We start from the raw sequence: 12190 nt of genomic DNA on the forward strand, positions 1-12190 counted from the left end.
AGGAGAAGGAGAAGGAGAAGGAGAAGGAGAAGGAGAAGGAGAAGGAGGAGAAGGAGAAGGAGAAGGCTCCCCAAAATAGAAATCAACCAGCCCAACAAAAAATATGGGAATCAGCTGTACCTGCTTTTAATCTCAGAGTAAAAACTACAATTTAAGGGCCAACCCAGCCAAAAAGGTGCAAGAGACAGCAAGCAGCAGCAGCAGGAACTGGGTGTGTGAGACACAACTGTCCCAAAATCAAATGGTCCCTGCAACTCATGTTTTAGGATGGATTTGGCTGCACAGACTCAGGAGAGATAAATCAGAGCCCAAAATTTCCCTAAAACCGGCCTTCAGTTGACCCATGGCACCATTTCCACTTCCCTTTTTGCTTTTCTGCCTCCAAACATATGGATTTATGGAGTAAAAAATTTCATATTCCTAATACCCACACCAGCTCAACCTGTATTTTCCCAACACCTTCTCCTAGAGGAACAAGTTTCTGGTTGAAGTTGCAATGAGTGTTCTCCTATCAAAAGATAAAACACTTTGAAATTCTTATTTTTTTAAGTGATTATTTTAATGTCACAGAGGGGAGGGACAAATTTCAATTCGGCTTCAACTGTTTCTGCCCCAGCAGTGCTGAGAAATGTGGGGAAGAAGATTTAAAAAATCAGGGTTTCTGCAGGGGAGAGCAATTGCTCCGGTCTGTGCTTCCCAAAAGGCAATCCAGCCTTTTCCCTGGATTGGGCATGTGATCATAAACCTGCAGACCAAAGTGAGAAACGTGCTCCTGGCAGGGAGAGCCCAGCCTTGCATTATGGGATGAAAGGGAACATGGAGATTTTACCCTTTACTTGACACAGATTTCATAAAGTAGCATGAAAATCAATGGGGGGAGGAAAAAAAACCCACAACCACCACCTTTTATGCTGCTTTCATTTTAATAGTTTAATTTTTTAAATATTGAGCAGTCCTTTTCTGAACTACAGAGAAGACAGCAATAAGGTAGCCGAGGAGGTGGCTGCTGTCTATGGATAGAACACACCCTCACTGTCATTCCACGAAAATTTCCCCTCTGAGAGCTGATTTGGGGGATTTTTTTCCTGCCTCCATGCAGGCTGAAATGGGCATCAGAAATGCCATTTCAAGGCTTTGTGAAACGGGTGAACACAAAATGCAGAAAAAGCAGAATCCCAGACTGGTTTGGGTGGGCTGGCAGATGGGAAGCAAAACCCCCCTCGAGATACAGCCCTGGCGCTGCCAAATTCTCCCAGATCAAGCAACTTCCCGGTGCTTTCCGCACCCTCCTGGAAGCTCCTTCCCAGCTTTCCTCCATTCTGCCTTTCCAAACTCCTCCAAACGTTCAGAACCTTGCCCTATTTCCACAGGCACGGATTTATTTTCTCTTGAATGTCAAAAAGCCCATGAGCTGGAGCAAGAGGGGACGTTGGATGTATTTATTGCTTCCAGCTTCCTGATTTTCTTTAAAGACACATTTTAATAAGTGTAGCAACTACCCAAGTGTCTCTCCCTGCCTCTTTCCCTGCTCCACAGTCACTTCTGACATTCCTTAAAAACAGCCCAGCTGGAAGCCACCTTTGGGATGCAATTTTAAGGGATCACTTCCTGCTTTTCCCACAGACCCCGGTTCTTAAAGTTGAAATTTTGGCTTAATAATTACAAGCACCAAAATTTTGTGTTGAGGCACTCAGAGGATTTGGGTGTAGTTCTTTGGGGTCTCAAAGAATTATTCCCAGTTATCCTTCCCACTTCCACACACCACAGGAAAAATAATACAGAGCACAGCTCCTCAGAAACTGAAGCATTAACAAGTTAAAAAAAGTTAAATATTGTCAATACAGGGCAGATACAGAAATGGAAAGTGGAATTCCGAGATTCAGGATCTGATCCCTTATTGCAAACAGCTCAACAGACCTTTTTGGTTTGCTTTTTTTTTTTTTTAAGCAGAATTTTTATACTTGAAATCCTGGTGGTGGTTTTTCACCTGGGAGGATTTTATAGAAACTCCCAAGAAAGAGTAAAATGCAAATGAAAACAACTCAGGATTCCAATTCTGCTGTGCTTGCTGCAATCAATCAATCAATCAATCACAGCCTCCTTTAGTGCAAACTTTGGGCCAGAAATCCCAAATATTAAGATACCTCTCCTGAACCTGTTTCCCAGCTGCACAATTTCCTTCTGGGCATTTTATATTAAATAATCCTTTGTTTTCTCCCCCTGTGGCTGCTGTTTGAGTTTTCCATCACCCCACCAGCCTGTCATTAATTTCCCGCCATCAGCTGGATGCTTTCACCCCATTTCACACCTTAAAATGTCTCAAAACCAGGACTAGCCAAGAGAATCACTGCCAAATCTATTTACACCCATATCCCATTCTCAGAGAGCTTCTCCCCCTCTCCTGCAGCAATTTGCACAACCCTCAGGCTCAGCCCCCAACACAAATTTAATCCAAAAACTGAATTTTAAATTTAAAATTAACTTAATAATTTATCCTTGGGGGTCCCCAGGATCATCCCAGCTCCTGCCACCACCCACAGCCTGAGCTCAGCCTCCCTCCCTCCTTTTTTAGCCTCCTCTTCCTCGTTTGTGACTACAGAGTTTTATTACTAATGGAACAAAAATGCTCCAAGAACACCCATGAGCGAGACACGGAAAAAAATCTATTAAAAAAAACCCCTCCAACCCTCATCTTTTCCACTCAGGAGGTCACAGCAGAGGGGAAAGCTCTTCAGGAAGCCCCGTGCCAAGCTCTGTTAGAGATTTTCCAGGACCTGCATCAGCTCCACAACCAAGTGGGTATCTTGGGAAGGATTTTTCCTGAAGTTTCTCATTAGGAAAGAGGCACTCTGACTTTTGTTTTAGTCCTTTCTATGCCATTTTACTCTGATAAGACTTCACCACCCAGGGGGGATTTTCACTGGAGAATTACCTTTTCCGTGGGACGATTCTGACAAAAGTGACAGAACAATTCCTACAAAAGTGACACAAAAATTCTGACAAAAATGATCTTAAAAACCTGACAAAAATTATATAAAATAGGCCAAATCCAGAGTGAATAAGGCCAAGCAGTTTTACATCACCACATCCATGTGCCACTTTTAAAAACGCAGCGGCAAGAGGGACACAGGACCCTTTTTCTCCTCCAACCCAAGTGACACCCACGAGCTGCTGCAGAAAAACAGCACAATCCCAACTCCCAACTTTCTGTGTTTTTATAAATCCAGTCCAATCAAAGATCTGGGAGAGAAAAGCAGTTCAGGGTGGCCTTGCCTGGGAGCACAGCTGAGGTTTAGAGCCCACATGTAACCAGGTTTTCAGGGATTGGGAAGCAGAGCTCCGGGCAGAGGGAAGGTGGGGGATGCAGAGATCTGGCAGCTGCCTGGGAATCTCTGGGCCTGTGGTTTGGTGCCCCAAGGGAGGCTCCAAAAACCTTCTGACTTGAGGCATTTAAAAATAGGCCAAAGAAAGAATTTGGGATGACGCCGCTGGGACGGAGCCTGCGTCAGCCAGGGATGGGCACTGCCTCATTCCCTGCCCAGCCCGGCCTGTCCCACTCCTGCTGAAGGCAGCCTTGGGATGTGGGTGCCCTTCCTCGGGGTACAACTGAGAAACACGCAGCAAAGCCAAAGGGTCCAAGTTTTCATCCCAAACCACCCAGAAAAATGATAATCCTGCCATCTTGCCCTTCTTTTCTTCACCAGGACCAGGGATCACATCGAATAACTGAATTTTTCTTTCATTTCACATGTTTATATATAAATTAATCTTTTTTTTTAAAAAATTCAGATGTTTATATGTTAATTAATACCTGTTTTGCACTATTTCTGCAGGAGGTGGAAGAGCAAACTGAGTTTAGGTGCTTTTGCTGTGCTGCCCTGGCAGTGATGCCACTGTGCCCATGAGGAGGCACCGGAGGGATACAGTGGAAGAGGTGGATTGGATCAGCAGGGCTGCTGGTGACAGACAGACAGACAGACGGACGCCAGGCTGTACCCAGTGGAAAGGCACCATCTGATGCCCTTTGGGAGCCAAATTTCCCCCCATCCTGGCTCGATTTTCAGGTCTCCTGTAAACCAAAGGGAAGCGATGCCCAGGGAAGGGGGGGAGCAGTGAGTTCAGCCCATTAAAAATTAAAAGACAGGAAATTATTTCCATTGATTAACCATAAACATTTGCTGCTCTCCCTTTCTAAAACCCTTCCGTGCTTATTTGTCTGACCTTGGGCTTCTCGAGGGGCTGATGTCACACCTCTCCCTACAGTGACAACCCCCTTGTCCCCTCCATTTTCACTCAATACCCTCCACTGCTTCGTGCCACAAGCTGCTCCATCCAAAAGAGCAGGGAGGAGCGAGCAAAGAGTCTGTCTCCCATTGCCATTCCTCTCTTTGGAATATTTTCCAGCTCTCCCCAAAGTTAAACAACCCTGTCAAATCCCCTCTGTGTTTCCCTCCCTTGGAGCAGCCACGTGCTCCCATCACAACAAGCAACGAGAGCAGCGCTAATTCCTCCTCTGCCAATATAATTCCAGCTAATAAAATCCTTCTGATCTTTGGTGGGGATCACCCAGGCCTGAAGCATCCAAGGAATTTGCTGTTGTAGCGCATCGGGAGCGGCTGGGACTGGATTGGGGATGGGTAAATGAGGAAGAGAGGCATTTTTAGAGTCGTAATTAATGTCAAAATCACTGTTATCCTTCCTCTGAGCTTTGCAAAGCGATGCTGACCCTTCCAGAGAGAAAGAGCAGACTCGGATCCAGCAAAAGCACCCTGTTTGAACTATTTCAGACATAGCTGAGTGGTGTCAAATATTGCAAGAGGACAGTCCCAAACTGTCCTTCTTTAGTTTGAAGGCTGAAGTGTCACACACTTGTCTCCCACCAGTAAAAAGGTGAGGCAAAAGCCCCTTCCGCAGGCTGCCCAGGCCCCGAGGGAGGGTGGTTCGAGGCAGTGGGGAAGCAGCTGGGTTGTTTTTCACGGGCAGGCTGAGTGCAGGATCGATATCGCTTTAGTGGCTGGCAGCTGATGAGATCATGGCTAAATTAACGCGGGCAGGCAGCTCAGTTCCCAGAAAGGGGCTGAGGGAGGAAGGACACGGCTCCAGGGAGGGGGAACATCCCTCCTGCCATGCTCAGGGCGTGGAGGCCATCAACAGAGCAGCTCCAGGGGTGGTGGAGATGTGAGACAAAAGTGCTTTGGGGGGGAAAAGTAATGGCGAATTAAAGGGCTGTGCAGGACGTCTCTGCTTTAGCCTGGGGCAGCCCTGGCCCAGCTCTAAAGGTGACTTTGCCTTGAGTTTTGGACTGAAGACCTCCCAGGCTGCCCAGTTTTTACTCTGGTCATGGCTGGTCCTGGCCTGGGCAGGACCCAAACCCCAGAGATGGACTGATCCTGCCACAGCCATCAGCAAACACCAGCTTAGCCCAAGTTTTGCTGCATAAAGTCAAGGGCATCCACTCCAATCCTCTATCCCCGGTACCACAGAGACCACCCAAAGCCTTTAACCCTGAGTTTAAACACCTTGAGTGATCACAGTCCCTCAGCAAAGCGTCCCCCAACACCTCAGGGAAGGTGGAAGCAGGAGAAGCAAGGATTCATGCCTGATTTTATCTGGAAAACCACCTGCAGGAGTACTGGTCCAGGGCTGGGAGGCTGAAACCACAATACACCCCAATACCTCGCCTTAAACGTTAGGCCCCACTGCCATCTTGTGGCAAATGCTTCCTGAAATAAAGTAAGAAAAGGGGGGAAATCTGTTCAAAAGTTGCAGAGAAAGTTAGGGAGCCAAGGAGGATGGGTAAATTACCGGGACCAGCGTGGGGAAACTCATCTGTCTCAAACGCTGCTGAGCCTACAGCACTGTGTCAGACTCAAAGCAGCGTGGAAAAACCCCGGGATGGCATGGCCCGAGCTGCATTTGGGAAGTTGAGGAATAACCACACACAAAAAGAGGAATTGCCTGCAGGGCCAGGGCTTCTGGCACAGCAAAGATTCAGTCACTATTCCAAAAATGTTCCCAAAGTCGTTTTGCGCCGCCCGGGTTTGAAGGCAGCTTCTCACCCCAGATAAGCAGGATTTAGCTGGAATTAGATGTTGTGCCTCGAAATCAAGGCAGGCAGCCACTGGAATTTCCCGGGAGGATGGTTTGAGGTGGGATTATGGCTCAGGTCAATCACTCCTGGGGCACAGAGCACCTCTGGGTGCTGAGGAGCCACCGATGAGCACCCCTGGGTGCAGGGACAGGCAGGGCTGATCCAGCTCTTAGGCCCGGCTTTGCCACACCTCAGCATTTACTTTGTGCATCATTGATCATCTGCAGTGCCTTTGCTTAGCAACTGGGGATCACTTTAGCAAAGTGCCTGGATTGCTGCATCATCCACGGATGGCTCCCACCCCGCCAGGAAAAACAGGGACAAGCTGGTTTTCCTTCTTTGGATTGCCATAAGGGACTGGCAGGTGCTGGATCAGACAGCCCCGAGGCCTGGTGTGATCTGGAACACTCCCTGGCTGTGGGTGAAAGCGAGTAAAAACTCACTGAGCATAAATAAATTAAGGAATCATTTACAAGAAGTGGGGCTCCTCTCTCAACTCAAATCTCTGCTGGCAGGAACGGATCAGGGAATGACGGGGAGGAATTATTTTGACAACAGGCACAGAAAGCGGCTATTTTGAAAGAAAATCTAATTTACAGATTGATTGTAGATACATGGATAGCTCTATACACCTGGCCATCAACACAGCAATGCTTTCTGCCATTAAAATTTGTATTTCTGTGTTATCAGGAGGAGCAGCAGCATAAAGACACACATCCAGACCGAAGATAACACATCCTTCAACACCTTTCTGTTTTCACATCCCCTTTCTTTGGATCTCTGCAAGTCTTTGCAACTCTGACCTTGCTGGACGTGACAATATGCGTTACAAGAGGCACAACATATTTAAAACAAACCCCATTCTCTGCTTTCAGCTGGGATTTATCCCTGTTTGAGTTCCTGTCATCCCGTAGTTTGCTGCTTTCAACTCCTTGAAAGTTTTCCATGTCAGTGTGTACTGCACACAAGTGTGCCCTAAATAAATCAAATTATATTGTCGATAGCTACATCTTTATCTTCAGAGGTGAGAAAGCGTTTGGAGGTTGGTCTCAGGTAAAAAGGTTTCTGTCGGCATTCAGTTGAAAAGAGACGGGTCTGAACATCCCCTTGGGGGTTTTATGGCCTGGAAGTTGCCTGTGGGTTTTGGAAAAGAGGTGCTCCCCATCCTCAGCCTTGCAGGGAGCCTGAGGGAGAGCTGGGATGCTGCTGCTGCCGCTGGAGTGCAGGCAGGAGGCTGCTGGAGGTACATGAGCTCCCCCGTAAATAAATCAGCCGAGTGCTGTCAGCAGTCCTGAGGTGCCAGAGCCAGAGAAAGCCCAGGGGATGCTCAGGGGAGCTGGCACCAGCCAGAGCCATTCCTGCCTCCGGTCGGCATTGGGAGAGGGGAGAGCTCGTCGTGCTCCTGGCACAGGCCTCTGCAGCACAGCCCTGTGCTCCCCAATCCCAGGACAGCACCCTGGAACTGGATCAAGGACCCAGACACTGCTAGGAAAGCACACCTCGATCTAACCCGTGGTGGGGAGGGATTTGGGGGGAAACAGGGGTAAAAGGGAGCTTGCGGGTGCAATGTGCTCAGCACACCACGGAGCCGCCCGCCGCTCTCCCAGCAACGAGATGGGAGAAGAATTAAGTGGAATTAAAGGAAGAATTAAGAATTAAAACCCAAAAGCAGTCCCAGACTGGCTTGGTTACCATTGTCATGGCTACCATGAGCGAGGCTGAGGCATGAGAGATGCCAGGGGACAGAGTTCCAGCCTGGAACTGCCCGCAGGCCCCACCAGGAGTTTTTCCTGCCCACTGAAACATCATCTGTGGATGATGGGAACGGTGCAGGATGGGACAAACGACCTTCACAGCATCACATGGACACAGCTTTTCCTGGAGCTGCCCAACCTGGGAACAGCACGGGAAAGCCTCAGGCCAGGACTAAACCTCGCTAGAGCCATGAGCAGGTTTAACAACTTCTAAATAAGTGATTACACAGGGTGGGGGCACTGGGTCCCTGCCCTCACCACAGGTGCCAGGTCACTGTCACCTTCCCTGTGGTAGATGAGGTTCAGGAGGATCACTGCCTCCAAAAAAACCAACAGCAAAAGTTGGACGTGGGTTTCTTCTCCATCCACAACACCTGGCCTCTGCCTTGGGCAGGGGGGCAAAGGGATGTGCTGCCGCGGGGAAGGACGAGTGGACATGCTCTGCTCACACTCACACACCTTCGTGGGCACAGCAGTTTGCTTTATTAAATCACCACAGGCAGGGAAAAGAATAATAATTAATTAAAGAAAGCCCAAAGCCAAGTGCTCGTCGTTTGAGCAATAGTCTCGTTAACGAGCGGCAGGCGAGGAGGAAAGGGCTGGAGTTTGGGAGTGGACTGAGGCGAGCACTGTGGATTCACACCCACACACACGCAAATCCCGTCGGGAAAGGCTCTGCTGAAATAAATCGCTGTGCACAGAGGACACGAGAAGAAGAAGCAGCAGCCACAGCTTCTGCCCAAAGCAGGGTGACCGCTGTGCTCACACACAGCTTCTCCACCGCACTCAACACCCTCACAACTTCTCCATCACATCAACCTCCCCAGAAGGCAGCACAGCACCACGCTCCCCAGTTTTCCACACGTACGGAAGCAGGAGAGTCCCTGAGACCCCACGGTTGAGTGATGCAGACTCCATGCTTCCCCCAGAAAACCCCTCTGTGGGTGCCTGACACCGGCGTAGGGGAACAGAATCATAGAATCCTTAGCGTGGAAAAAGTCCTCCAGGATCAGCGAGTCCCACCGGGATAACAGGAGGCAAAACACCGGTGCAAAGCCCGCGGGTGGAGCAGCGTGGGCTCTGCTTTTTGGGGAGGAAGGGGTCGGGAGAGGGGGGCCGGAGCGAGAGGCAGCACCTGCCCCGGGAACGGCGCTGCCGGGGGTGCTGGCGGCTCTCGAGCAGCCACCGAACAACTTCCCGGCCCCGCCGCAAACTTTTCCCAGCGCCGGGAAGGCACCGCCGCCCCCCCGCGCTCCGGCCGAGCATCCCCCGAGAGCCGCAGCGGAGTCGCGGCGGGGAAGGGAAGAGCGAAGCGAGGGAAGGAGGGAGGGAGGGCTGTCCGATCCCCCGCAGGGCTCCTTCCCAGCGGCTCGGAGCCGCTCCACGCCCCGGGCACGGTCCGTGCCGGGGATCCCAGGCGGGGGGATGCGGTGTCCCGGCCGCCCCGCTCGGGAACGGGGTTCGCGGGAGGGGGGAAAGGGGGTGCCGTCCGTACCTCTCGGCCTTGGTGAACTTGCGGAAAGCCTGGCGGAGGTCGTGGAAGGAGCGGTAGGTCTGCGGCTCGGCCGAGATGCCCTGCGCCCGGGTGGTGCGGGGCCCGATGTGCGGGCTGGGGGCCGGCAGCACGGACTGGCATTTGTGCAGCCGCCGCCGCAGCTCCTGGATCTCCTCGTCCTTCTCCCCCAGGCGCCGCTCCAGCTCCTTGATCCGCTCCTCCTTCAGCAGCAGCAGCTTGGTGAAGTCCCCTTCCAGCTCGGTCATTTTGGGGGTGCCGGGCCGGTCCCGCTCTCATGGAGCGGCTCCCGGGCAGGGGCAGGGGCGGGGGTGCGGCTGCGCCCGCCCCGGCTCAGGGCAGCGGCCCCGGCATCGCCCCGCGCCCGCCGGCCAGCGCCGAGCCGGCCGAACGGCGAGCGAAAACAGCCCCGACACCAGCGGCAAACAAGGGAAAAGACGGCGGGGGGAAAAGGACAAGAAAAGGGAAAAGAGCTCTTGTGCCACTCTGCGAGGCTGGGATCCTGGAAATAGCAACAATTACCATGTGATCGCAGGGTGACGCAGCTCCTTGTAACTGGAGCCGAAGACTTGGGATTCAAACAAGAACACTTCATAAATATTAAATTGCCTCCTGCTAATGAGCCACGTGGAGCCGCCCCCCGGCCCGCCCGGCCCGGCCCCCGGCGGCTCAGCAACCCATTCCTCCCCCTCCAGGAACTCAGCATCCCATTCTTTCCCCGCCGGGAAATCAGCACCCCGGCTCTCCCCCTCGGGAGCTCCGCATCCCATCCCGCCCCGCAAGGAGCTCAGCATCCCACCCCTGTCCTCACGCCACGTTCCAGGCTGCGTTACCCTCAGCACTCCCCTGTTGGTCTCTCCTGGGTACCCACCTTGGCAGGGCATCTGGGCACCTTACACGCCTCCCGCCATCCTTCCCTGCGCAGATTATCCCGTGTACCTCATGGCTGGGGCACGCCACATCCCAGCCAGCATCCTTCCCCACATCCCACCCCTTTCGCTTACTTGCCTCCCTCCCCATCCAGGACTCCACACCCCTCCCCACCAGGTTTCCTTGCTCCCTGCCCTCCTCCCAGTGCCCCCTTGGCTGCCTCCCGCTCCCTGCCCTCCAGGGCACCCTCCAGCACACGGCAGCCAACCCCCACCACCCCGTGGGACACGCAGCTTCCCAGACACTCGGCGTCCCTCATCCCACCATGCACGGACAGCCTGCACCCCACGCCCTGAGGGAGCAGAGCCCGTCCCCGGGCACAGACACCGGGGCCCTGGCGGCACCTGAGGGGGGAGGCAGCCGGAGTGCTTTGCCAGCATGTCCAGGGAGGGAGGAACTCATCCTTCCCGGACTTATTTGGAAGAGCCCATCATGCACATGAATTTTTAATGCCGGCTGGCAAAGGGCACCATCAGCTCCCTTATCACATTTCCCTCCCAAACCGCTCTTGTTTCCAAGGAGGGATTTCAGGAGCCCCTTGCCGCAGGCAAAAAGGGGGAGAGGGTTTTTCCCAGCCCCCACAGCCAGGCCTTGGGCACTCAGGGCACCCAGGAACCACTCAGGGTCCACATCCCAACCCACGGAATCTTGTGCCGAAGCTTTAGGGACAGACTCCCTTGTCTGCTAGGACAGGGCAAGGAGAGGGCAAAGCATCTGAGCTGGAGGACAAGGCTGTACCGATAGAGTATTAAATTAAGGTGGAAAAATCAATTAGCAGCCTCTCCTTCCTTTAAGGAGGTGGGGGTGGTGGGGTGTTTTTGCACTCTTGTGTCTGTGCCTCCAGCCTTTCACGCGTGGTTGGAAACCTCCGGGCTCGGAGCTGCCCCATCCTCAGGCTGGGAGCATCCCTGCGGCCAAGGGGTCAGCCAGTCCTGGGGGGAAGGGGGGGGGGGGGGAACTAATTAACGATTGTTAATAATAATTGCATTGGGCTTTATTGGCAGGCAGAGAGCACCACCTCGTGGGCGACACGATCGAGCCGAGATTTCGGGACAGCCCGGCCCTTCCCGGGAGCTCGGGAAGGGAAAAAAAGGGGATGTTCCACAGCCGTGGGAGCGCCCCGCTCCGCTGCCCGGGGTGCGGGGCGATCCCCACACGCTCCCATCAAGACAAGGTCTCCAGGAGCGGAACGCAGGGGCTGCCCCGTGCCCGGTCCTGCCACCTCCAGCCGCTTTGGGCACGTGCGGTCCCATGGCAAAGCCCGGGGCTGTGTCACAAAGGGGGCTCACGGTGCCCAGGGCCCATTGTGACACCGGGCTGTCACAGTGCCACGGGGCCATTGTGACACAGAGACGCCTCCTGATGGCACCAGGGCCCGTGTGGCACTGCGGAGCCCGGGCTGCCTCGGGAGCATGCCGGGCTGTGCCCTCCAGCAGCGCAGAGCACCGCGCTCCGGAGGCCGCAGCTCCCCGGGATAGCTGCCAGAGGATACCCATGGAGAAGGAGAAGCTCAGCCCTCAGCCTTCCAAGAGGCACCTGCTGAAGGATGGGGCTGCAGAGACAGGCGGGGATGGGGCCGGCACCGGCCCGAGGCAGCCGCCTCCATCCCACACCTCCCGCGTCTCTTTCTCCTCTCGCATCCAGGTGCAGCAGCCCCAGCCGCGGGGCTGCCCGAGCTCGACTCCATCCCTCCGTCGGGACAGGCCCTCACGGCATTCCCGTCCCCAGGTGCTGCAGCCCCTGAGTTCGGCTCCATCCCTCCATCGGGACAGGCCCTCATGGCATTCCCGTCCCCAGGTGCTGCAGCCCCTGAATTCGGCTCCATCCCTCCGTCGGGACAGGCCCTCACGGCATTCCTGCCTCCAGAAGCAGCCGCCCCCGAGCTCGGCTCCATCCCTCCGT

The 12190-nt window shown here is 53.6% G+C and overlaps 1 protein-coding gene across 1 annotated transcript in view; it reads right to left on the reverse strand.

Moving 5' to 3' along the window:
* PRKG1 (protein kinase cGMP-dependent 1) overlaps positions 1-9890 on the reverse strand; it is a 372819-nt gene extending 362929 nt beyond the window's left edge. Inside the window, exon 1 of the mRNA XM_042021848.1 lies at positions 9341-9890. Within this exon, the coding sequence (XP_041877782.1) occupies positions 9341-9606 (266 nt within the window). The 5' untranslated portion in view covers positions 9607-9890. The remainder of the gene's footprint in view (positions 1-9340) is intronic.
* Between the last annotated feature and the right edge of the window lie 2300 nt (positions 9891-12190).

Source organism: Corvus kubaryi, unplaced genomic scaffold (genome assembly GCF_017639235.1).
Source record: "Corvus kubaryi isolate FWS band 111438036 unplaced genomic scaffold, C.kubaryi_AGA036_p1.0 126, whole genome shotgun sequence".
Classification (NCBI taxonomy): domain Eukaryota; kingdom Metazoa; phylum Chordata; class Aves; order Passeriformes; family Corvidae; genus Corvus; species Corvus kubaryi.